The 24,408-nt window shown below is 47.9% G+C and overlaps 1 protein-coding gene across 2 annotated transcripts in view; it reads right to left on the reverse strand.

Annotated features, from left to right (window-relative positions):
* The window catches only part of mRpL44 (mitochondrial ribosomal protein L44), a 49,951-nt gene that overhangs the window by 24,146 nt on the left and 1,397 nt on the right, over window positions 1-24,408 (reverse strand). For both annotated transcript variants that reach the window (XM_069823795.1, XM_069823804.1), the window contains exons 2-3: window positions 20,942-21,050; window positions 19,207-19,464 (exon numbers count right to left, since the gene is read on the reverse strand). In XM_069823795.1, the coding sequence (XP_069679896.1) occupies window positions 19,207-19,464; window positions 20,942-21,050 (367 nt within the window). The remainder of the gene's footprint in view (window positions 1-19,206; window positions 19,465-20,941; window positions 21,051-24,408) is intronic.

The following is a 24,408-nucleotide window of genomic DNA, read 5'->3' on the forward strand; positions in this document are numbered from 1 at the left end:
ATTGATAACTTGAATATTATTTATATCGCTAAAAGATCGATAACGAAATATAAATATCTTCAATATTATTCATATCGATAAAGAACAATGACAGAATATAAATAACGTGAATATTATTCATATCACTAAAGAACAATTAAAAAAATAAAATGAAAACTTGAACACAGTCTGAACTCACAACTTTCAAATCATTAAGTGAGCACTCTGCCGCTGGTCTATGAGACTTACACAGGGAAAAATTACATAGTTCCGGAACTGCTTCTACAAGCACATGCATCGTGTAACATCGCTGCGACCCAAAGTGGACTTAGAAAATATTCGCTATTCACGAGTGCGGCCATTTTTTTTTTTGGACAACTGTACCTGAACAGACAGAAAACCGAGTTTTCGAAAGGACCTACATGGGCTGTCACATGACGGATTACAATTATTTCCTTCATTTACATACAGCTAAAAAATGGTAGGATGAAGTATTCTAATCCGTTTTCTCTGCTACATACTAGATGTGTAGGGTGCCAGGAGATGATTTTGAACAATGATAGACAGTGTGATGCTAGCAGCAGTGCAGTTGAATCACGAGAAACAACTCAGATTGTTATGTACTTTTGGTCTTGCACTGATTAACTATAGAATTAAAAGTGATATTTTAAAACTAGTTATGAATTAATGATCATTGTAAATTTACCAATTATTTATTTAGATGAGGTATATTTTTCGTAACTGCACATATCATGTTTTCTCTATTATATCTTCAGCATGATTCAGATTGTGAAACATATTTCTAACCAGTGCTATTTTAGTAGCGAGCTCTGCACTAGATACTTGCAATGCTTCATCAGAAACTGACAGAAACTTAAATTCCAGCCTCCTCCGGCAGTGAACGCCTGCCTCTGCCAACTGTCATCGGACACCTCCACGGATTGTCATCGCCCACCTCTGCCGGCCGTCAACACCCGACTCCACCGGCAGTCATTGCTCGCCTTCGTCGGCCGTCACTGATCGCCTTCACCGTCCGTCATTGATCGCCTTTGCCGGCCGTCATTGCTCGCCTTCGCTGGCCATAATTTCTCGCCTTCGCTGGCCGTCACTGTCCGCCTTCAACAGTCGTCATTGATCGTCTTCGCCGGCCGTCAATCAACGCCTTCGCTGGCCGTCATTGCTCGCCCTCGCCAGATGTCATTGCACGTCATTGCCACCGGCCGTCATTACCCGTCTCCGCAGCCGTCATTGCTAGCCTCCGCCGGCCGTCACTTATCGCCTCAGCCGGCCGTCACTGATCGCCTTCGCCGGCCGTTATTGATCGCCTTCGTCGGCCGTCATTGCTCGCCGCCGTAGACCGTCATTGATCGCCTTCGCCGGCCTTCATTGCCCGCCTTCGCCAGTCGTCATTGCCCGCCTTCGCCGGTCATCATTGCTCGCCTTCGCCGGTCGTCATTGATCGCCTTCGCCCGGGCGTCACTGCTCGCCTTTGCCAGCAGTCAATGATCGCCTCTGCCGGCCGTCATTCATCGCCTTCCTCGGCCGTCATTGGTCGCCTTCGCCGGCTGTCACTGATCGACTTCGCCGGCCGTCATTGATCGCCTACGCCGGTCGTCATCGATCGCCTTCGCCGGACGTCACTGATTGCCTCCGCCGGCCGTTATTGATCGCATTCGCCAGCCGTCACTGATCGCCTTCGCCGGCCGTCATTGCTCGCCTCCGCCTGCCGTCATTGATCACCTTCGCCGGTCATCATTGATCGCCTTCGCCGGGCGTCACTCATCGCCTTCGCAGGCCGTCATTTATCACCTTCGCCGGTCATCATTGATCGCCTTCGTCGGGCGTCACTGATCGCCTCCGCCGACCGTCATTGATCACCTTCGCCGGCCGTCATTCGTCGCCTTCGCCGGCTGTCATTGATCGCCTTCGCAGGATGTCATGGCTCGCCTTCGCCGGCCGTCATTGATCGCGTTCGCCGGCCGTCACTGTTCGCCTTTTCCGGCCGCCATTGCCTGTCTCCGCCGGCCGTCATTGGTCACCTTCGCCTGCCATCATTGATCGCCTTCACCTGCCGTCAGTGATCGCCTTCGCCGGCTGTCATTGATAACCTTCGCTGGTCGTCACTGATCGCCTTCACCGGAAGTCAGTGATCGCCTTCGCCGGCCGTCATTGATCGCCTTCGCAGGCCGTCATTGATCACCTTCACCGGTCATCATTGATCACCTTCGCCGGACGTCACTGATCGCCTTCGCAGGCCGTCAATGATCACCTTCGCCGGTCATCATTGATAGCATTCGTCGGGCGTCACTGACCGCCTCCGCCGGCCGTCACTGATCGCCTTTGCCGGTCATCATTCATCGCCTTCGCCGGCCGTCATTCGTCGCCTTCGCCGCCTGTCATTGATCGCCTTCGCCGGATATGGCTCGACTTCGCCGGCCGTCACTGATCGCCTTTGCAGGCCGCCATTGCCCGTCTCCGCCGGCCGTCATTGCTCCCCTTCGCCTGCCATCATTGATCGCCATCCCCTGCCGTCAGTGATCGACTTCGCCGGCTGTCATTGATCACCTTCGCTGGTCGTCACTGATCGCCTTCACCGGACGTCATTGATCGCCTTCGCCGGCTGTCATTGATCTCCTTCGGCGGCCGTCATCTCGAATTCGCCGGCCGTCATTGCTAGACTTCGCCGACCGTCATTGCTCGCCTTCGCCGTACGTCATTGATCGCCTTCTCCGGCCGTCATTGATCGCCTTCGCCAGCAGTCACTGAATGAGTTCGCCGGCCGTCATTCCTCGCGCTCGCCGGTTATAACTGATCGCCTTCGCCGGCCGTCATTGCCCGCATCCTCCTTCCGTCATTCATCGCCTTCGCCGGCCTTCACTGATCGCCTTCGCTAGTTGTCATTGATCGGCTTCGCCAGCAGTCATTGATCTCGTTCGCCGGCCGTCACTCATCGCCTTCGCCGACCGTCATTGATCGCCTTCGCTGGCCGCCATTGACCGCCTTTTCTGCCCGTAATTGATCGCCTTCGCCGGCCGTCATTGATCGGGTTCGCCGGCCATCATTGATCGCGTTCGCCGGCCGTCAATGAACGCGTTCGCCGGCCGTCATTGATCGCCTTCGCCGGCCGTCATTGATCGCCTGCTCCGGCCGTCATTGATCGCGTTCGCCAGCCGTCATTGCTCGCCTTCGCATGCCGTCATTGATCGCCTTCACCTGTCGTCATTGATCGCCTTCGCCGGCTGTCATTGATTGACTTTACTGGCCGTAATTGATCGCCTTCGCCGGCCGTCACTGATCGTCTTCGCCGGCCGTCATTGATCGCCTTCGCCGGCAGTCATAGATCGCGTTCGTCGGTCGTCATTGATCGCTTTCTCCCGCCGTCATTAATCGCGTTCGCCGGCCGTCATTGATCGCCTTTGCTGGCAGTGATTTATCGCTTTCGTAGGCCGTCACAGATCGCTTTCGCCGGCCGCCATTGATCGCCTACGACGGACGTCATTGCTCGCCTTCGCTGGTCGTCACTCATTGCCTTCGCCGGTCGTCATTGATAGGCTTCGCCAGCAGTCATTGATCGCCCTTTGCCGGTCGTCATTGATCGCTTTCTTAGGCCGTCATTTATCGCCTTCGCCGGCCGTCATTGGTCGTCTTTGCCGGCTGTCATTGATCGCCTACGCCGAACGTCATTGCTCGCCTCCGCCTGCCGTCATTTATCACCTTCGCCGGTCATCATTGATCGCCTTCGCCGGGCGTCACTCATCGCCTTCGCAGGCCGTCATTTATCACCTTCGCCGGTCATCATTGATCGCCTTCGTCGGGCGTCACTGATGGCCTCTGCCGACCGTCATTGATCACCTTCGCCGGCCGTCATTCGTCGCCTTCGCCGGCTGTGATTGATCGACTTCGCAGGATGTCATGGCTCGCCTTCGCCGGCCGTCACTGATCGCCTTTGCCGGCCGCCATTGCCCGTCTCCGCCGGCCGTCATTGCTCACCTTCGCCTGCCTTCATTGATCGCCTTCACCTGCCGTCAGTGATCGCCTTCGCCGGCTGTCATTGATCACCTTCACTGGTCGTCACTGATCGCTTTCACCGGAAGTCAGTGATCGCCTTCGCCGGCCGTCATTGATCGCCTTCGCCGGCCGTCAATGATCACCTTCGCCAGTCATCATTGATAGCATTCGTCGGGCGTCACTGACCGCCTCCGCCGGCCGTCACTGATCGCCTTTGCCGGTCATCACTCATCGCCTTCGCCGGCCGTCATTCGTCGCCTTCGCCGTCTGTCATTGATCGCCTTCGCCGGATATGGCTCGCCTTCGCCGGCCGTCACTGATCGCCTTTGCAGGCCGCCATTGCCCGTCTCCGCCGGCCGTCATTGCTCCCCTTCGCCTGCCATCATTGATCGCCATCCCCTGCCGTCAGTGATCGCCTTCGCCGGCTGTCATTGATCTCCTTCGCCGGCCGTCATAGATCGCGTTCGCCGGTCGCCACTGATCGCCTTCGCCGGCCATCATTGATCGCGTTCGCCGGCAGTCATTGATCGCCTCCGCCGGCCGTCATTGCTCGCGTTCGACGGCCGTCATTGCTCGTCTCCGCCGGCCGTCATTGCTCACCTTCGCCTGCATTCATTGATCGCCTTCACCTGCCGTCAGTTATCGCCTTAGCCGGCCGTCATTGATCACCTTCGCTTGTCGTCACTGATCGCCTTCACCGCAAGTCATTGATCGCCTTCGCCGGCCGTCATTGGTCATCTTCGCCGGCTGTCATTGATCTCCTACGCCGGACGTCATTGATGGCGTTCGCCGGCCGCCATTGATCTCCTTCGCCGGCCATCATTGATCGCGTTCGCCGGCAGTCAATGATCGCCTCCGCCGGTCGTCATTGCTCGCCTTCGACGGTCGTCGTTTCTCGTCTTCGTCGGCCGACATTGATCGCCTTCGCTCACAGTAATTGATCGCCTTCGCTGGCTGTCATTGATCGCCTCCGAAGGACGAAATTGATCGCGTTCGCCGGCCGTTACACATCGCCTTTGCTGGCCGTAATTGCTCGCCTTCGCCGGCCGTCATTTATCTCCTTCGCCGGCCGTCAATGCTCGCCTCCGCCGGCAATCATTGCTCGCCACCGCCGGCCGTCATTGATCACCTTCACCGGACAACATTGATCGCCTTCGCCAGACGTCACTGATCGCTTTCGCTGGCCGTCACTGTGCGCCTTCGCCTGCCGCCATTGATCCCCTTCGCCGGCCGTCATTGCTCGCGTTCGCCAGCCGTCACTTATCGCCTTCGCCGGCCACCATTGCCCGCATCTGCCTACAGTCATTGATCACCTTCGACGGCCGTCAATTATCGCCTTCGCCAGCCGTCCCTCATCGCCTTCACCGGCCGTCATTGATCGCCTTCGCCGGCAGTCATTGATCGCCTTCGCCAGCCGTCGTTGCTCGCTTTCGACGGCCGCCATTGAACGCCTTCGCCGGCCGTTAATGCTCGCCTTCGCCAACCGTCATTGCTCGCCTTCACCGGCCTTCATTGCTCGCCTTCGCCTGCTGTTATTGGTCGTCTTCGCCGGCCGTCATTGATCGCCATCACAGGCCGTCATTTCCCGAATCCGCTGGCCATCACTGCTCGCCTTCGCCGGCCATCATTGCTCGCCCTCGCCGGCAGTTATTGATCGCGTTCGTCGGCCGTCATTGGTCGCCTTCGCGGCTGTCATTGACCGCCTACACCGGCCGTCATTGACCTCCTTCGCCGGCGGTCATTGCTTGCGGCCGTTATTTCCCGATTCCGCCGGCCGTTATTGCTCGCCTTCCTCGATCGAAATTCCTCGCCTTCGCCGGCCATCATTGATTGCGTTTCTCCGGCAGTCATTGATCGCCTTCGCCGGCCGTCATTGCCAGCCTTCGTCAACCGTCATTGCTCGCCTTCGCCGGCCGTCATTGATCGCCTTCGCCTGCTGTCACTGATCGCATTTGCCGGCCGCCACTGATCGCCTTCGCCGGCCGTCATTGCCCGCGTCCGCCAGCCGTCATTGCTCACCTTCGCCTTCCATCATTGATCGCCTTCACCTATAGTCAGTGATCGCCTTCGACGGCCTTCCTTGTTAGCCTTCGCTGGCCGTCACTGATCGCCTTCGACGACCGTCATTGATTGCCTTCGGCGGCCGTCATTGATCGCGCTCGCCGGCCGTCATTGATCGCCTTCGCCGGCCATCATTGACCGCCTCTGCCGGCCGTCATTGCTCGCCTTCGCCGGCCATCGCTCCTCGCCTTCGCTGGCCGTCATCGATCGCCTTCGCTGGCCGTAATTGATCGCTTTCGCCGGCAATGATTGATCGGCTTCGCCGGCCGTAAATGATCGCGTTCGACGGCCGTCATTGAACGCGTACACCGGCCGTCATCGATCGCCTTCGTCGGCTGTCATTGATCGCCATCGCCGGCAGTCATTCCTCGATTCCGCCGGCAGTCACTGATCGCCTTCGCTACCCGTCATTGCATTCCCTGGCCGTCATTGCTCGCCTCCGCCGGCCGTCATTCATCACCTACGCCGGTCGTCATTCATCGCCCTCGCCGGGCGTCACTGATAGCCTACGCCGGCCGTCATTGATAGCCTTCGCCGACAATCATTCGTCGCCTTCGCCGGCAGTCATTGATCGCCTTCGCCGGATATCATTGATCGCCTTCGCTGACCTCATTGATCCCCTACGCTGACAGCCATTGATTGCCTTCGCTGGGCGTCATTGCCCGCGGCCGTATTGCTCGCCTCCGCAGGCCGTCATTGATCGCCTTCGCCGGCCGTCATTGCCCGCCTGCGTCGTCCGTCATTCCTCGCGTTCGCCGGCCGTCATTGCCCGCCTCCGCCTGCCGTCATTCATTGCCTTCGCCGCCCATCACTGATCGCCTTCGCCGACCGTCACTGATCGCCTTCGCCGGCAGTCATTGATCGGCTTCGCCAGCAGTCACTGATCACCTTCGCCGCCCGTCAATGATCGCCTCCGCCAGCCGTCAATGATCGCCTCCGCCAGCCGTCATTGATCACCTTCGCCGGCCGTCATTGACCGCCTTCGAATGCCTTCAATGATCGCCTTCGCTACCCGTCATAGGTCGCGTTCGCCGGCCGTCTCTGATCGCCTTCGGCGGCTGTCATTGCCAGCCTTCGCCGACCGTCACTGTTCGCCTTCGCCGGACGTCATTCATCGCCTTCGCCGGCCGTCATTGGTCACCTTCGCCGGCCTCTCTTTGATCGCCTACGCCGGCGTTACCCGGCCCTCAGTGATCGCCTTCGCCGACAATCATTCGTCGCCTTCGCCGGCAGTCATTGATCGCCTTCGCCGGATATCATTGATCGCCTTCGCTGACCTCATTGATCCCCTACGCTGACAGCCATTGATTGCCTTCGCCGGGCGTCATTGCCCGCGGCCGTATTGCTCGCCTCCGCAGGCCGTCATTGATCGCCTTCGCCGGCCGTCATTGCCCGCCTGCGTCGTCCGTCATTCCTCGCGTTCGCCGGCCGTCATTGCCCGCCTCCGTCTGCCGTCATTAATTGCCTTCGCCGGCCATCACTGATCGCCTTCACCGACCGTCACTGATCTCCTTCGCCGGCAGTCATTGATCGGCTTCGCCAGCAGTCACTGATCACATTCGCCGCCCGTCAATGATCGCCTCCGCCAGCCGTCATTGATCACCTTCGCCGGCCGTCATTGACCGCCTTCGAATGCCTTCAATGATCGCCTTCGCTACCCGTCATAGGTCGCGTTCGCCGGCCGTCTCTGATCGCCTTCGGCGGCTGTCATTGCCAGCCTTCGCCGACCGTCACTGTTCGCCTTCGCCGGACGTCATTCATCGCCTTCGCCGGCCGTCATTGGTCACCTTCGCCGGCCTCTCTTTGATCGCCTACGCCGGCCGTCATTGATCGCGTTACCCGGCCGTCAGTGATCGCCTTCGCCGGCCATCTTTGATCGCGTTCGTCCGCAGTTTTTGATCCCCTCCGCCGGCCGTCATTGACCGTCTCCGCCGGCCCTCATTGCTCGAATTCCCCGGCCGTCATTGCTAGACTTCGCCGACCGTCATTGCTCGCCTTCGCCGTCCGTCATTGATCGCCTTCTCCGGCCGTCATTGATCGCCTTCGCCAGCAGTCACTGATCGAGTTCGCCGGCCGTCATTCCTCGCGCTCGCCGGTTGTCACTGATCAACTTCGCCGGCCGTCATTGCCCGCTACCTCCTTCCGTCATTGATCGCCTTCGCCAGCCTTCACTGATCGCATTCGCTAGTTGTCATTGATCGGCTTTGCCAGCAGTCATTGATCTCGTTCGCCGGCCGTCACTCATCGCCTTCGCCGGCCGTCATTGATCGCCTTCGCTGGCCGCCATTGACCGCCTTTTCTGCCCGTAATTGATCGCTTTCGCCGGCCGTCATTGATCGGGTTCGCCGGCCATCATTGATCGCGTTCGCCGGCCGTCATTGAACGCGTTCGCCGGCCGTCATTGATCGCCTTCGCCGGCCGTCATTGATCGCCTGCTCCGGCCGTCATTGATCGCGTTCGCCGGCCGTCATTGCTCGCCTTCGCATGCCGTCATTGATAGCCTTCACCTGTCGTCATTGATCGCCTTCGCCGGCTGTCATTGATTGCCTTTGCTGGCCGTAATTGATCGCCTTCGCCGGCCGTCACTCATCGTCTTCGCCGGCCGTCAATGATCGCCTTCGCCGGCAGTCATTGATCGCGTTCGTCGGTCGTCATTGATCGCCTTCTCCCGCCGTTATTGATCGCGTTCGTCGGCCGTCATTGATCGCCTTTGCTGGCAGTGATTTATCGCTTCCGCAGGCCGTCACAGATCGCTTTCGCCGGCCGCCATTGATCGCCTACGACGGACGTCACTGCTCGCCTTCGCTGGTCGTCACTCATCGCCTTCGCCGGTCGTCATTGATAGGCTTCGCCAGCAGTTATTGATCGCCCTTTGCCGGTCGTCATTCATCGCTTTCTCAGGTCGTCATTTATCGCCTTCGCCAGCCGTCACTGCTCGCCTTCGCCGGCCGTCATTGGTCGCCTTTGCCGGCTGTCATTGATCGCCTACGCCGGACGTCATTGATCGCCTTCGCCAGCCGTGATTGATCGCCTTCGACGGCCGTCATCGCCCGCGACTGTCATTTCCCGCCTCCGCCGACCGTCATTTCTCCCCTTCGGCGACCGTCATTGCTCGCCTTCGCCGGCCGCCATTGATCGCGTTCGCCGGCCGTCATTGATCACCTTTGTCGGCCGTCATTGATTGCCTTCGCTGGTCGTCACTGATCGCCTTCGCCGGCCGCCATTGATCGCGTTCGCCGGCCGTCATTGATCGCCTTCGCCGGCCGTCATTGCCCGCCTTCGTCGGTCGTCATTGCTCGTCTTGGCCGGCCGTCATTTATCACCTTCGCCGGCCGCCACTGATCGCCTTCGCTGGCCGTCATTGCCCGCCTCCACCGGACGTCATTGCTCACCTTCGCCTGCCATCATTGATCGCCTTCACCTGCCGTCAGTGATCGCGTTCGCCGGCCGTCACTGATCGCCTTCGCTGGCCGCCACTGATCGCCTTCGCCGGCCGTCATTGATCACCTTCGCCGGCAGTCATTGGTCGCCTTCGCTAGCAGTCATTGATCGCATTCGCCGGCCGTCACTGATCGCCTACGCTGGCCGTCATTGATCGCGTTCGCCGGTCGCCACTGATCGCCTTCGCCGGCCATCATTGATCGCGTTCGCCGGCAGTCATTGATCGCCTCCGCCGGCCGTCATTGCTCGCCTTCGACGGCCGTCATTGCTCGTCTCCACCGGCCGTCATTGCCCACCTTCGCCTGCCGTCATTGGTGGTTTCACCTGCTGTCAGTTATCGCCTTCGCTGGCCGTCATTAATCGCCCTCGCTGGCCGTCACTGATCGCATTCGCCGGCCGTCATTTATCGCCTTCCACGGCCGTCATTGATCGCGTTCCCCGGCGGTCATCGATCCCCTTCGCCGTCGATCATTGATCGCGCTCGCCGGCAGTCATTGATTGCCTCCGCCGGCCGTGATTTTCCGCGTCCGCCGGCCGTCATTGATCGAGTTCAGCGGCCGTCATTGATCGCGTTCGCCGGCCGTCATTGATCGGATTCGCTCGACGTCATTGATCGCGTTCGCCGGCCGTCATTGATTGCCTTCGCCGCCCGTCACTGATCGCCAGCTCCGGCCGTCATTGATGGCGTTCGCCTTCCGTCATTGAACGCGTTTGCCGGCCGTCATTGATCGCCTTCGCCGGCCGTCATTGATCGCCTGCTCCGGCCGTCATTGCACGCCTTCGCATGCCGTCATTGATCGCCTTCACCTGTCGTCATTGATCGCCTTCGCCGGCTGTCATTGATTGCCTTTACTGGCCGTAATTGATCGCCTTCGCCGGCCGTCACTGATCGTCTTCGCTGGCCGTCATTGATCGCCTTCGCCGGCAGTCATTGATCGCGTTCGTCGGTCGTCATTGATCGCCTTCTCCCGCCGTTATTGATCGCGTTCGCCGACCGTCATTGATCGCCTTTGCTGGCAGTGATTTATCGCTTCCGCAGGCCGTCACAGATCGCTTTCGCCGGCCGCCATTGATCGCCTACGACGGACGTCTTTGCTCGCCTTCGCTGGTCGTCACTCATCGCCTTCGCCGGTCGTCATTGATAGGCTTCGCCACCAGTCATTGATCGCCCTTTACCGGTCGTCATTGATCGCTTTCTCAGGCCGTCATTTATCGCCTTCGCCAGCCGTCATTGCTCGCCTTCGCCGGCCGTCATTGGTCGCCTTTGCCGGCTGTCATTGATCGCCTTCGGCGACCGTCATTGATCGCGTTCGCCGGCCGTCATTGATCGCCTTTGTCGGCCGTCATTGATCGCCTTCGCTGGTCGTCACTGATCGCCTTCGCCAGCCGCCATTGATCGCGTTCGCCGGCCGTCATTGATCGCCTTCGCCGGCCGTCATTGCCCTCCTTCTTCGGTCGTCATTGCTCGTCTTGGCCGGCCGTCATTTATCACCTTCGCCGGCCGCCACTGATCGCCTTCGCTGGCAGTCATTGCCCGCCTCCACCGGACGTCATTGCTCACCTTCGCCTGCCATCATTGATCGCCTTCACCTGCCGTCAGTGATCGCGTTCGCCGGCCGTCACTGATCGCCTTCGCTGGCCGTCACTGATCGCCTTCGCCGGCCGTCATTGATCACTTTCGCCGGCAGTCATTGGTCGCCTTCGCTAGCAGTCATTGATCGCATTCGCCGGCCGTCACTGATCGCCTTCGCCGGCTGTCATTGATCGCGTTCGCCGGTCGCCACTGATCGCCTTCGTCGGCCGTCATTGATCGCGTTCGCCGGTCGCCACTGATCGCCTTCGTCGGCCATCATTGATCGCCTTCGACGGCCGTCATTGCTCGTCTCCGCCGGCCGTCATTGCCCACCTTCGCCTACCGTCATTGGTGGCTTCACCTGCTGTCAGTTATCGCCTTCGCCGGCCGTCATTAATCGCCCTCGCTGGCCGTCACTGATCGCATTCGCCGGCCGTCATTTATCGCCTTCGGCGACCGTCATTGGTCGCCTTCGCCGGCTGTCATTGATCGCCTTCGACGGCCGTCATTGATCGCGTTCCCCGGCAGTCATCGATCGCCTTCGCCGTCGATCATTGATCGCGTTCGCCGTCGATCATTGATCGCGTTTGCCGGCAGTCATTGATTGCCTCCGCCGGCCGTGATTTTCCGCGTCCGCCGGCCGTCATTGATGGGGTTCAGCGGCCGTCATTGATCGCGTTCGCCAGCCGTCATTTATCGGGTTCGCTCGCCGTCATTGATTGCCTTCGCCGCCCGTCACTGATCGCCAGCTCCGGCCGTCATTGATGGCGTTCGCCGGCCGTCATTGCTCGCCTTCGCCTGCCGTCATTGATAGCCTTCACCTGTCGTCATTGATCGCATTCGCCGGTCGTCATTGATCGCCTTCGCCGGCCGTCACTGATCGCCTTCGCCGTCCGTCATTGTTCGCCTTCGCCGGCCGTCATTGATTGCGTTCGTCGGCCGTCACTGATAGCCTTCGCCAGCCGTTATTGATCGCCTTCGCCGGCCGTCATTTATCGCGTTCGCCGGCCGTCATTGATCGCTTTCGCCGGCGGTCATTGATCGTGATCGCCGGTCGTCACTGATCGCCTTCGCCGGCCGTTATTTCTCGCGTTCGCCGGCCGTTATTTCTCGCGTTCGCCGGCCGTCACTGATCGCCTCCCCCGGCCGTCATTGCCCGCCTCCGTCTGCCGTCATTGATCGCCTTCGCCGGCCGTCATTGATCGTCTTCGCCGGTCATCATTGATCCATCACCTTCGCCGGCAGTCATTGATCGCCTTCGCCAGCCGTCATTGCTCGCCTTGACCGGCCGTCATTGATCGCCTTCGCCTGCTGTCACTGATCGCCTTCGCCGGCCGTCATTGCCCGCCTCCGCCGGCCGTCATTGCTCACCTTCGCCTGCCATCATTGATCACCTTCACCTGCCGTCAGTGATCGCCTTCGCCGGCCGTCATTGATCGCCTTCGCTGGTCGTCACTGATCGCCTTCGCCGGCCGTCATTGGTCACCTTCGCCGGCTGTCATTGATCGCCTTCGCCGGCCGTCATTGATCGCGTTCGCCGGCCGTTATTGATCGTCTTCGCCGGCCATCAATGATCGCCTCCGCCGGCCGTCATTGACTGCCTCCGTCCGCCGTCATTGGTCACCTTCGCCGGCTGTCATTGATCGCCTTCGCCGGCCGTCATTGATCGCGTTCGCCGGCCGTTATTGATCGTCTTCGCCGGCCATCAATTATCGCCTCCGCCGGCCGTCATTGACTGCCTCCGTCCGCCGTCATTGCTCGCCTTCGCCTGCCGTCATTGATCGCCTTCGCCGGCCGTCATTGCCCGCCTCCGCCGGCCGTCATTGCTCACCTTCGCCTGCCATCATTGATCGCCTTCACCTGCCGTCAGTGATCGCCTTCGCTTGCCGTAATTGATCGCCTTCGCTGGCCGTCACTGATCGCCCTCGCCGGCCGTCATTGATCGGCTTCGCCGGCCGTCGTTGATCGCGTTCGCCGGCCGTCATTGAACGTGTTTGCCGGCCGTCACTGATCGCCTTCGCCGGCCGTCATCTATCGCCTTCTCCGGCTTTCATTGATCGCGTTTGCCGGCCTTCTTTGCTAGCTTTCGCCTGCCGTCATTGATCGGCTTCACCTGTCGTCATTGATCGCCTTTGCCGGCCATCACTGATCGCCTTCGCTGGCCGTCATTGATCGCATTCGCCAGCTTGGACTGATCGCCTTCGCCGGCGTTCGCCGGCCATCATTGACTGCGTTCTTCAGCTGTCATTGATCTCCTTCGCCAGCCGTCATTGATCGTCTTCGCCGGCCGTCATTGATCGCGTTCGCCGGCTGTTATTGATCGCCTTTGCTGGCTGTCATTGATTGCGTTCGCCGGCCGTAATTGATCGCCTTTGCTGGCCGTCATTTATCGCGTTCACCGGCCGTCATGCCCGCCTCCACCAGCCATCAACATAATTACATCACTTTGCACTGAAATACAGAATTTGCTGAATCTGAATCTTACAATTAGCTATTAACAAATTTCCTTTTTGTTATTAATAAATGCTTTCAATAAGAAGTGTTGATGCATCACACGCTCTCACACTCTATATGTCATACTAAATCTTAACGTTGGTTTACTCTGTTTCATAGTAGAGTGGAAAATAATCACAAGATGTTGTCCGTCCATTTATATTGCACTCCAATATCTCTCATCCATTTCTGTTGGCAAAGGCTAGTGGTTGGACTTTTAGGCCAGTCTTAGTTCTTTCCTGAAAGAATTTTATTTTCGGAATTGGATGTCTATGTAATATTATACGTCTTTTTTAAATAATTTAAAGAAAAAACTCTGTAAATTAAGTAACTGTCATGTGACTTCCTTTCGATGATCCTGTGATATAACAATTCGGACGGATAGTAAGTGCAGCCAAACATTTGGATGTTATTGGCCGAAAATTTAGATATTTCCGAAAAGAGACATGGAGCAAGGTATTTGTAGAATTCTGCTACATTCATTCCTTTACAGGCAACTTTCAATCTTGTGTCATTCGCTACATATATATATATATATATATTATATAGTGTTGTGCCCAAGAGACCGTCTTTCACTGCAAACCCAGCTTTCGCCAATCCTTCCTACTATTATGAGCCATATACTCATCTTAATGTCGTCTATCATCTGATATCTTTTCTACCCCAAACTCTTCTCCCGCTCACCATTCCTTCCGGTGCATCCTTCAGTAGGCAGGTTGAAGAATTAAAACAGAAACTCAACATTCCAAATTTAAAAGAAAACTTACAAATTAAACCAAATCCTTTAACTCTATTAAATATAGAGCATAATCTAAATTTAACAGAAGAAATACTGAAATCAGAAGTAAACATTGAAATAATGAAACAACTGTCTTTAGAGACAATTAATATTAGGTACCCTCCACAAAACTGGCTTCATATACACCGACGGAACCTTGATTTCCAGGAACAAGGTGCTGGTGGAGGTGTTTAGTGCTGTCTCTTCTCACTTTATAGATCTCTTGGATATGGAACAAAAACTTTTGATGGAGAAATCATTGCAATAAGTGAAAGTCTCAGGAATCTTCTATGCCACATCAATAAATTTAAAAATGCAGTTATAGGCTATTGCCACATTCAAAAGCAGCTATTCTATCAATAGTCTCTAGACACACAACTTCATCTCAAGTAGAGATGGCCGATATTTCACAAACCGATATTTTGTCACAGGTATTTTTTTGTCACAGATGAACCTGTGACTGATGATGCGAAATATCTGTGACAAAATATCGCTACCGAAATCTGCTCCGTATTCAGTAGTCTGTGACTAAAATATCACTAGTGATCGATTCAGTACTCTTATCTCTTAGGAACAGGGAGTCTGTGACGTTCTCACAACTTTCTCCTTTACGTCGTGGGTTTGCGCATGTGCATGATACTGTAACAGCAATCGGGCGGTGACATTTGATTATTTTTTCGTGATATTTTCTTCAATATTATTTTTTGCAAAGTGATGATGTATTGCAAAGTTATTAGCGGCATTATAATAATATAATTATCAGTCTGAAAATTTTGTTTTCATAGTTAGTCTGTAGCCTATATAGCCTATGTTTTATAAATATTTTATGCATTCTCCGATATCTTTACATTTTCATATAACTGTGAATTTATATTAACTTATATGTATTTTCCACTCAATTTTTACGCAGTAGCAATATTTTTTCAGTTATACTTTTAATTACAAATAGAATAGTTAAAGGAGCCTACACCATTATCTTAATAATGTCACTGAACGTTATGCTCTTCCGAACTTTCGAAGCATTTCTCAGAAGCCGACAACAGTACCTATAGTATTAAAACCGAACGAGACAAAACTGGCTAATATGGTGGGCAACTTATTTGACTAAACTAACCTTGAGGTAGTTTTCTTCGTATTACCCTTATACACTCTGCATATACGAATCTGTGACAGGTCAGGTTTGGTTAGTTTAAGCTTTTATTATGCCTAGACATATATATATATATATACAGACGTGGACAAATTATTAGCAAAAGTGAAGATTTTCATTACATATTTTTACAAAATATGATTCTTCAGCTTAGACTACAGTTGACATTTTTGCGTATTTCGAAATTATTAGCAAAATTGAAGATTTGTATTGTATATTTTTTTACAAAATTTGACTCTTCAATTTGGACTACATTTGATATTTTTGCATATTTACAAATTATTAGCAAAACTGAAGATTTTTATTATATATTTTTACAAAATTTGACTCTTCAATTTGGAATACAGTTTACATTTTGGATATTTCCAAATTATTAGCAAAACTGAAGATTTTTAATTTATATTTTTTACAAAATTTGACTCTTCAATTTAAACTGCAGTTGACACTTTTGCATATTTACAAATTATTAGCAAAATATGAAGATTTTTATTATAAATGTTTACAAAATTTGACTCTTCAATTTAAACTACAGTCGACATTTTTGCATATTTCTATCTATTGTAATGATAGAAATATGCAAAATTGTCAACTGTAGTCTAAATTGAGAAGTCAAATTTTGTAAACAGAATTATCATAAAAATCGTCAATTTTGTTAATAATTTGTCCACGTCTGTATATATGATATGATAGCGTTGAGGTAGTTCTCTTCGTACTCCGCGCATACACCTTACATATACGAATCTGTGACAGATTAGGTTTGGTTAGTTTAGGCTTTGCTATGCCTTGCATATACGATCACCTGCATCTCCACAACAAATCAAATTCAACGATTTTCATTTCCGTTATCACCGAAACTACCTCAGCGCTAGTTTAGCCCGATCAACTGCATCTCCACAAAAAATTCCTTATAAATGCAATGATTTTCACGTCCGAAATTGCCAAAACTACTTCAGCGCTAGTTTCGCCATCTTATTATAAATGATGTGATTACTTCCGATATCACCGAAACTACCTCAGCGCTAGTTTAATCCGAACAACTGCATCTCCACAAAAATTCCTTAAAAATGCAACGATTTTCACGTCCGAAATCGCAAAAACTACTTCAGCGCTAGTTTCACCGTCTTATTATAAATGATGTAGTGATTACACGATTTAAATAATACCATTGATTACCAGTACCACTTTATCTTTTGTAAAATCCTATCTGAACAACTGTTTTATTTCGTAATTATTTTCCAATGTTTTTCCGAATACTTATGTTTCGTTAATTTTTATTCTATGACTGAATATTATAATGTTAATGCACGACTTAAAATAATTATCCATTATATTATATACATTAAAAATGATCAATTTTTAAAACGATTAGGATAATCACATAACCTCAATTTCTCCATATCCAACTACATTTTAAAATGATCAATTAATTCAATATTTATAATATAACCTCTTGGTACAAGAGGTTAACTTTTAACATTTATTTATTTATTAATGGTACATATACATAATTTATTTGTTGGATTTTCCCATATAAATCACTGATGTGTGGCGCGTATAGAGAAATCGCATTCACATTTTATTGCTCTTCAATATTTCCTGCTAGTTTTTATCGGTGTGACAAAATATCGGTGTAATTCATGCATATTGTGCTTACTTATCGATATAAAATATTGGTGTGACAAAATCACAGATAAAAGTCACAGATATTTAATTGTCACAGTCACAATTGTCACAAATACTTGAAAATATCGTTTAAGCTCATCTCTAATCTCTAGCAGCAGAAATAACTAAAATGCTCTCTCAATTAATAACACTCAATAAAAGAATTGTATTCCAATGGATACCATCCCATTGTGGAATCCTGAGAAACGAGAATTTGGATGCTTTAGCAAAGAAGGGCAGCACCGCTACTTAAGACCTGTTACTAAATCTACGTATTACTCTGTGAAAAGATTTATTAAATCTACATACTTAGACTTCAACAAACAAAATTTGATAACACAATCTCAAGGGAAAAAATGGAACTCTCTGCATCATAATCCACAGTTAATTCCTGATTTACCACACAAATCATCTGTAGCTGCATTTAGATTGGCAACAGGCTATGATTGTTTACCCAAGCACCTCCATAGAATTGGAATATATCAGTCGTCTAACTGGCCATTGTGCAATTCAAATCAAGATATGGATTCGGAACATCTCAAAATCTGTGCTTTAGTAGCTGACCATGACAATATCTTTGAAAAATATTGGAGTGCAAGAGGTCAAATGACTTTATTGTCAAAATTAGAAAACAACAACATATTCCTTTTCCTCAGGAAAACAAAACTTTATATTATTAAGGAACACCACACTGCGAACTGTCACGACTTTCTTCAATCCAAAACTTTTTAACACTGAGATGGTATGATCATCACGTGATTACAAGGCAGACTCATTGTTGCTGATAATGAATAGTTTAACAACAAAACTGGAAGTATGTTTTAATATATTATATTTCTGTACGTTGTACACATAATAAACACTTATTTCCATTATCAAAATGTTTCACTTCTTCAATTCCCTACTTCCTGTCCATGTTTGTCTTGCCTGTTGACTGAAATGAAAACTACAAAAACTCCTTATGTTTGAAGTAAGGTCACGAATCCATAAAATAATTAACGTTAATTAATTAAAATAATTGAATAATAAATTAATTCGTTAATTTAAAATTCAACATTTTTAAAAAGTGGTACAAATGTTATTTTCATAAGACATATATAGACAAGACACAGGACAAAGGTCTTCAAATCGAAACTGACCCACCAACATTGAGACGTATGGGATCTCTAGTTTAAAAAAGGAATTCTAATTCTACTACAATGGGATACTCTTCACTAAGAGTAGTGGCTACTTTCTTAGACTGAAGACTACTTAGACTTAATATTTGCAACGAATAAAAAGAAAAGAGTCCTGCTCATATGAATTTCTCAGAAATATACGGATCTGAGGGTATAGGAAGCTGCTATTTCGTCTTGCGAAAACATTAAATAAAAGCAACCATTAGATTAGATTAGTGATATCCATTACACAACCTGCGGGCTGCATGTGGCTCTCAAAAGCTCTTGAACTAATATTACTACTGTATTACCATTCTTTCTCTGAGAATTATTTTTTAATAATGTGCAACTCAAGAAAACTTTGTTTACTCTGCATCATTACTACTAGTAGAGGTGTTCAACGACACATATTTGTTTTCTTTAAAAAAAAGTAGTGTCATGTCTCATGTGCTTATTATGCCTTGAAATAATAATACGTTATAGACGTTTTTATCTCAATACATATTAAAATAGCGAGCATTCAAATTCTGATAACAGGTATCCAAGACATTCTCAATCAAGGATAGAAAAACTGGAAATTTAAAAATGTTCGTAATATCTGAACAGAAAGTTATTATTTTTAGCAGAAACCTGTCATGGAGGATATGTAACTTCTATCAAGTCACATACAGATAGTTAGATGAATCTAAAATTAACTAGGTGGACGTCTCAAATATTTTACAGACAATAGTCATCTGCTCTCCAAAATGAACCACCTGCTATCACAATATTAGAGGAGGATGATGATGATGATGATGATGATGATGATGATGATGACTAACCCTAATTGGCATTTGTGTGATTTAAGTAATACTACAATAGGCTTACTGGTTATATTCTTCTTTCTTTTATTGCCTATACTCACCATATTCCTTCCTCTGGAAATCGAGGTAGAGCAACTCGAAGATGCTGTTTTAAATATTCACTCATAAGTTTCTCTCCCATCTTTGCTAATTCTTCATTGTCTTCAAGCCATAATTTAGGGTCTTCAATACCAACTTCCTTCTGTTTCATTTCTTCTTGAATTATGTATGAACGATGAGTGAAAGCACATTGAAGGACATCTTTTCTAAAATCTTCACCCAAACGTTTACCAAAAGCATACAGTTCAGAATGATAGTTCCTACAATAAACAAAACGAAACACACATCTGTATTTAAAAACTCAGTGACAAAATTGTTACAACTAAATCTTCCTGAATCTTTCTGAACTCAGGTGATTGACCAGAAAGCGACTGTGTATTGAGGATATGTGGTTGTGCTTACTGGCAATTTTGACAGGAAGACGACAATGACTGCAAGAAAAAAATGGAAGTGTTTTGAGGAAAGTTTCCCTAATAATATATTAGTCTACAATACATTCTTGCCACTCACACAGCATCATTTAAAGAATGCAATGTTAAAAATCCTTTCACAATAAAACACGGACATTAAAGACAGCCAGGGACTAAGTGTATAATACCGTATTTCATCACGTAATTGTCGCTATCACATAATGGTCGCACCCTTATTTATGGAAAAACTGATCAGGATCTTAAAATTTCACTGTATAATCATCACATGGATATTTCTGTTTATCACAATCAAGAATTATTTTAAAATAACATACCGCCACTACAACACGAAGTATATACCTTTACGCTAAAGGTCGAACTGTGTGAGAAAGTAGTGGCAGTTGACGAAAGTGGATGCGAGATGTTAGCACCAAGTCAATAGCCATAAATGTCATCAGTTCAGTACAATTGTTGGTTCTGAGTGGTGGTTGTTTACAAGTGTTAAAATACTTTTTTTTAGGTCTAGACCAGTAGTGTCAGAGTTGTAAGCTCCAAAAACGGTTGTGGAGCTAGAGAGTGCAGTCGGAGCGTGAACTTGCTTATGTCTGTGGAAACACAGAGCACACAACGAGTCATAGTGGAGCGCTCTGCTCCGTTTAGTCTCTGTCTGACAACGCTGGTCTAGACCAATCACCTTTCTGTGGACTGGTTTAGTCAGTTAATATCGACTTCAGTGTGTCAGATGTACCAGTACATGTGATTCAATAATACTGTGGATGTTATAGTCAATAAAAAAGTGTCTTTAATTCAATTCACAATGGTTTAAAGATTAGTTTACCAATCACGATAATTTCATATCTCTTTTCATTTCGTCACTTGAAATGAAAGAAAAGTGGTACAAAGTTAACCTTACTGGTAACAAGTTCCCTAAAATTCTGTACATAATATGAGATAAAGAAGGAATCAAAAACCGGAAAGACCACAGGATAAGAATGAACAACAATAATATTCAAAAATAAGTATTTTACTATCAGGAAGGACATAGTCAGACTTTTATCTTGGAGGAAGTAAGTAAATCCTAAAGATTTCAAGCAGGCACATAAAACATGACATCTTAATATTCCAAGTTACGATCACCCTTCTTTTTACTTATACTGGTAAGAAGAAATTTTCTGGTGTAGATTATATAAAAACATGATTTTCCTGTGGTTGTAAAATTTACAATATGGTGATTTTTGGAATCTCAAATGAAATCATATACATCAGACATTTAATTTATTTTGCTTTAATTAAATGAATTTAAGTTAAGAATTTCCTTTCAACTTACCAGTCTAAAAATGTTGATCGATGAACAGGTGCCTCAGGTCCCATCTTGAGTTTTCGTCGCTTCATTTCTTTCAGAGTTGGAGCAACCCATCTCTTTATATTCCTTTCGGCTACAATAAACATTACAATCGACATAAAAATTACAACACATATTTTTAATGAAAATTTGTATTGTATAACAAAATTATTCATGGTTAAACTGAGTAACAACAACATTACACAACAAATAAAAAAACAAAAACTACGGCACACATTTTTATAAAACTCTTTCAGTACTTACATTATTCCAAAAAGTTCATTATGAGTTATTAAAAGAAATCAAAAGAAAAGTTCAGACTAGTGAAATTAAATTTTTGACTTAGTGTACAGAGTTGCATTACATCGTCTAGAATCACAACTGAGACAATGAAAAGAGATCCACATACATTACCGGTATGGTAATTATGTAGTAAACATTAGCCAGGCTATCTTCCCGCAGCAGAGGTCCAAGGAAGATACATTACCAAATATGAGGAATTTAAGCCAAAGGTGACTATTCCACAAAATTGACAAAATTAATATTTTTGTATTTGATTGTTTCTCCAGACAATGATCTATAATGTGAAAGTTAGGATCAACATATTTCTTGCCTGTTATGTGCTCCATCTGGGAAATTTATTTGGCACAAAATACTAAATGCAAATTCTATCATGCCAAACATGACCAACCAGAGCTACCTAGTTAACATTTCAGTGGGCCTAGAAGAAACAAGTGTAAGGAATCCAATTTCATTTGTTTGTTTACTTAACCTAAATCTACTGAGAATAAAGTTTAAAACAGCATTTTTTTTTATTTGTTTATTGGTCGACTAGCAAACTGCTATACAGGCCATTGTTCAATGATTTCATAATCCTTATACTGTAATTATAATAGCATTGTGAGATTGCCTGTTCAGGCTCCTCTAATTAGCTAAATTATTTTTAAATTAATTAATTAACTGCAGTGAAATCTGAGAATAGATAAATGATCAAAATGTGATGAAGTTTTTATGTTGTTACGCTTAAAATTTATGAAGAATCATCTCTGTCACTGAGAAAGATGTCCTGAGGTACAGTAGTTTTCTTTTAAGTTTAGACAGCTGACAATATCTTGACCTACAATTTTATACGTCACAGCTCCAGGAAGTTTGTTGAAGAAAGATTTTGACATTGAATGGATGTATTGTTGAGACGGAATAATTTCCATTCTTTATGCAGCTGCTGATAAATTTCTTATACACTACGGAACATTTGTTGTTGTTTGCAGGAACTTGTTTTGAAGAACTTGTAAGCAATGTATGTGAGTCTTATTTGCTGTACCCCACACCGGCTCTGGATAAGTTAAAAGAGGTCGTACAAGCGAGGCATAAAGGCTCGCTCCCACTTAGCAGAATCGAAACGAAACAAAAAGTCTGACGCCACTCACATCTAGTGGAACTGAATTGAACAATACTTTTGTGTTTTGTCATACAAAATATGCTAATTCTACACAAGATTTATTAATTTTTCTTCGTTCATATTAATTTGTGATTTTTGTATCAGCAATAACTTTCAATAGTAAATGAATTAAGCCGCCAAGAGTGGATATGGTTTATTTGTTTTTTCATGAATGCTTCACGAGAACTTACGATCATACCCAAAACAAGAAATTCTGTTCTGGCAATGGAATAAATATTCTAGCTCCTGAATTCTGTTCTGTTCGATTTGCTTTAATTTGACGCACCGCTTTCTGCTATCTTCTATTTAAATGCATTTTGAAGACAAAGTCTGTTCGATTCGATTCCTCTAAGTGGGAGAGGGCCTTGACAATGAACAATTCAGTCCAATTTATGAGAGTCTATTAACCAAAGGGTATAATTTTCGAATTTGAGTGACAATGCGAGTTATATGAGCATTCTATGTAAGTTTCGTATCTAATATGTCCAGACATTTTACAGCTTCCTGATTAGAGAGCCATGTGACCTGTTCATTCAGAAGAACCAAAAGAGGCGAAATATGAACAGGCCTTAAAGATAAAATTTTAGCTCCTGTCTTGGTAATGTTGAGTAGTAATCGCCAATTAGAGAACCAGATAAAATAGTTCAGTAGAGATGTTTGAAGAGTAGTACTTGCAATATTTAGATTGCTGTGAGAATAAAAAAGAACTGTATCATTAACATACCTAGCTACGTATGATGGTCGTAAATATGGAATATCATATGTGAAGAGATTGAAGAGAAGTGGTGACAGTATAGATTCTTGTGGTACTCCGGCTAAAATTGGACGAAGTGTAGATTTAATGCTATCTATACTATCTATACGTTCTAAGAATTAACACTCACATAAAAAACTTTTTACGATATGTAGTGAAATAGTCCGGAAAAAAAATTCTATATAAGTTTAGCATTAAACCATCATGCCAAACAGTATCAAATGTTTGGGCAATATCCAGAAACACAGCGGCAGTATGTTTTCTTTCAAAGCCTTTAATGATGCACTCAGTAACTCTTTGCAATTGATGTATGGTAGAACATTTCAATCGAAAGCCAAATTGAAAATCTGGTATAGGCTAATCCTGTTTTGGAATGTTGTTGCTGTTTTCTAATGCCAGGTGCTTGACAATAAAGTCATTTGACCTCTTGCACTCCAATATTTTTCAAAGATATTGTCATGGTCAGCCACTGAAGCACAAATTTTGAGGTCTTCCAAATCCATTTCGTGATTTGAATTGCACAATGGGCAGTTCGGGGATTGTTTTGGAATGTAAATTTGCAAATGTGATGACGAATAACATTCTCAAACAATTTCGATATCGTAGGCAAGAAGCTAATGGATCGATAACTAGATGGCAAGCCCTCAGGTTTGTTCAGATTATGAAAAACAATGATTTTTAGCAAGTTTTCAAGTTCTGGGAAAATACCCAACTAGAAGCGCAGCATTGAAGATCACTGTCAAATATACAAGAGCTATTTTGGTAAGCTTCTTTAATACAATGTTGGGTATAAGGTCATAACCTGGAGAAGCTTTTAAATGGAGACAGTTCTTGTGGAATACTTAGGAAATTCTCTCTGGCACATTATGTTTATTAATATTTTCCATAAGTTCTTTTTCAATTTCAGGGGTAGTCTATTCATTAACACTCTTGACTGGGGTGAATACTTTTTTTTTTTTTCCTTTGGAAGAAGGCTCGTAGGAAAGCAACGCAGATTTAAACTCATTGTGCAACCTCCTTATGTTGGATGATTTTGCTCTTCAAACACATGATTCACTGCTCGGTGGCATTTTATCCATTCATCTATGGCACCCAGTTGCAGTGAACAGCAACGCACCTTCGTCTTCCCTGTTAATATACCGCCTCCTCAGATGGATGGAATCTGTTCACAATTCATGTGCTTGCATTCTGCTGCATTCTTTGACCAGAAAGCCACACCACCACAGACTCCGCATCTCAACAAGGCACCATCTATTCAGG

The sequence above is a fragment of the Periplaneta americana genome, chromosome 1, assembly GCF_040183065.1.
Source record: "Periplaneta americana isolate PAMFEO1 chromosome 1, P.americana_PAMFEO1_priV1, whole genome shotgun sequence".
Classification (NCBI taxonomy): Eukaryota; Metazoa; Arthropoda; class Insecta; order Blattodea; family Blattidae; genus Periplaneta; species Periplaneta americana.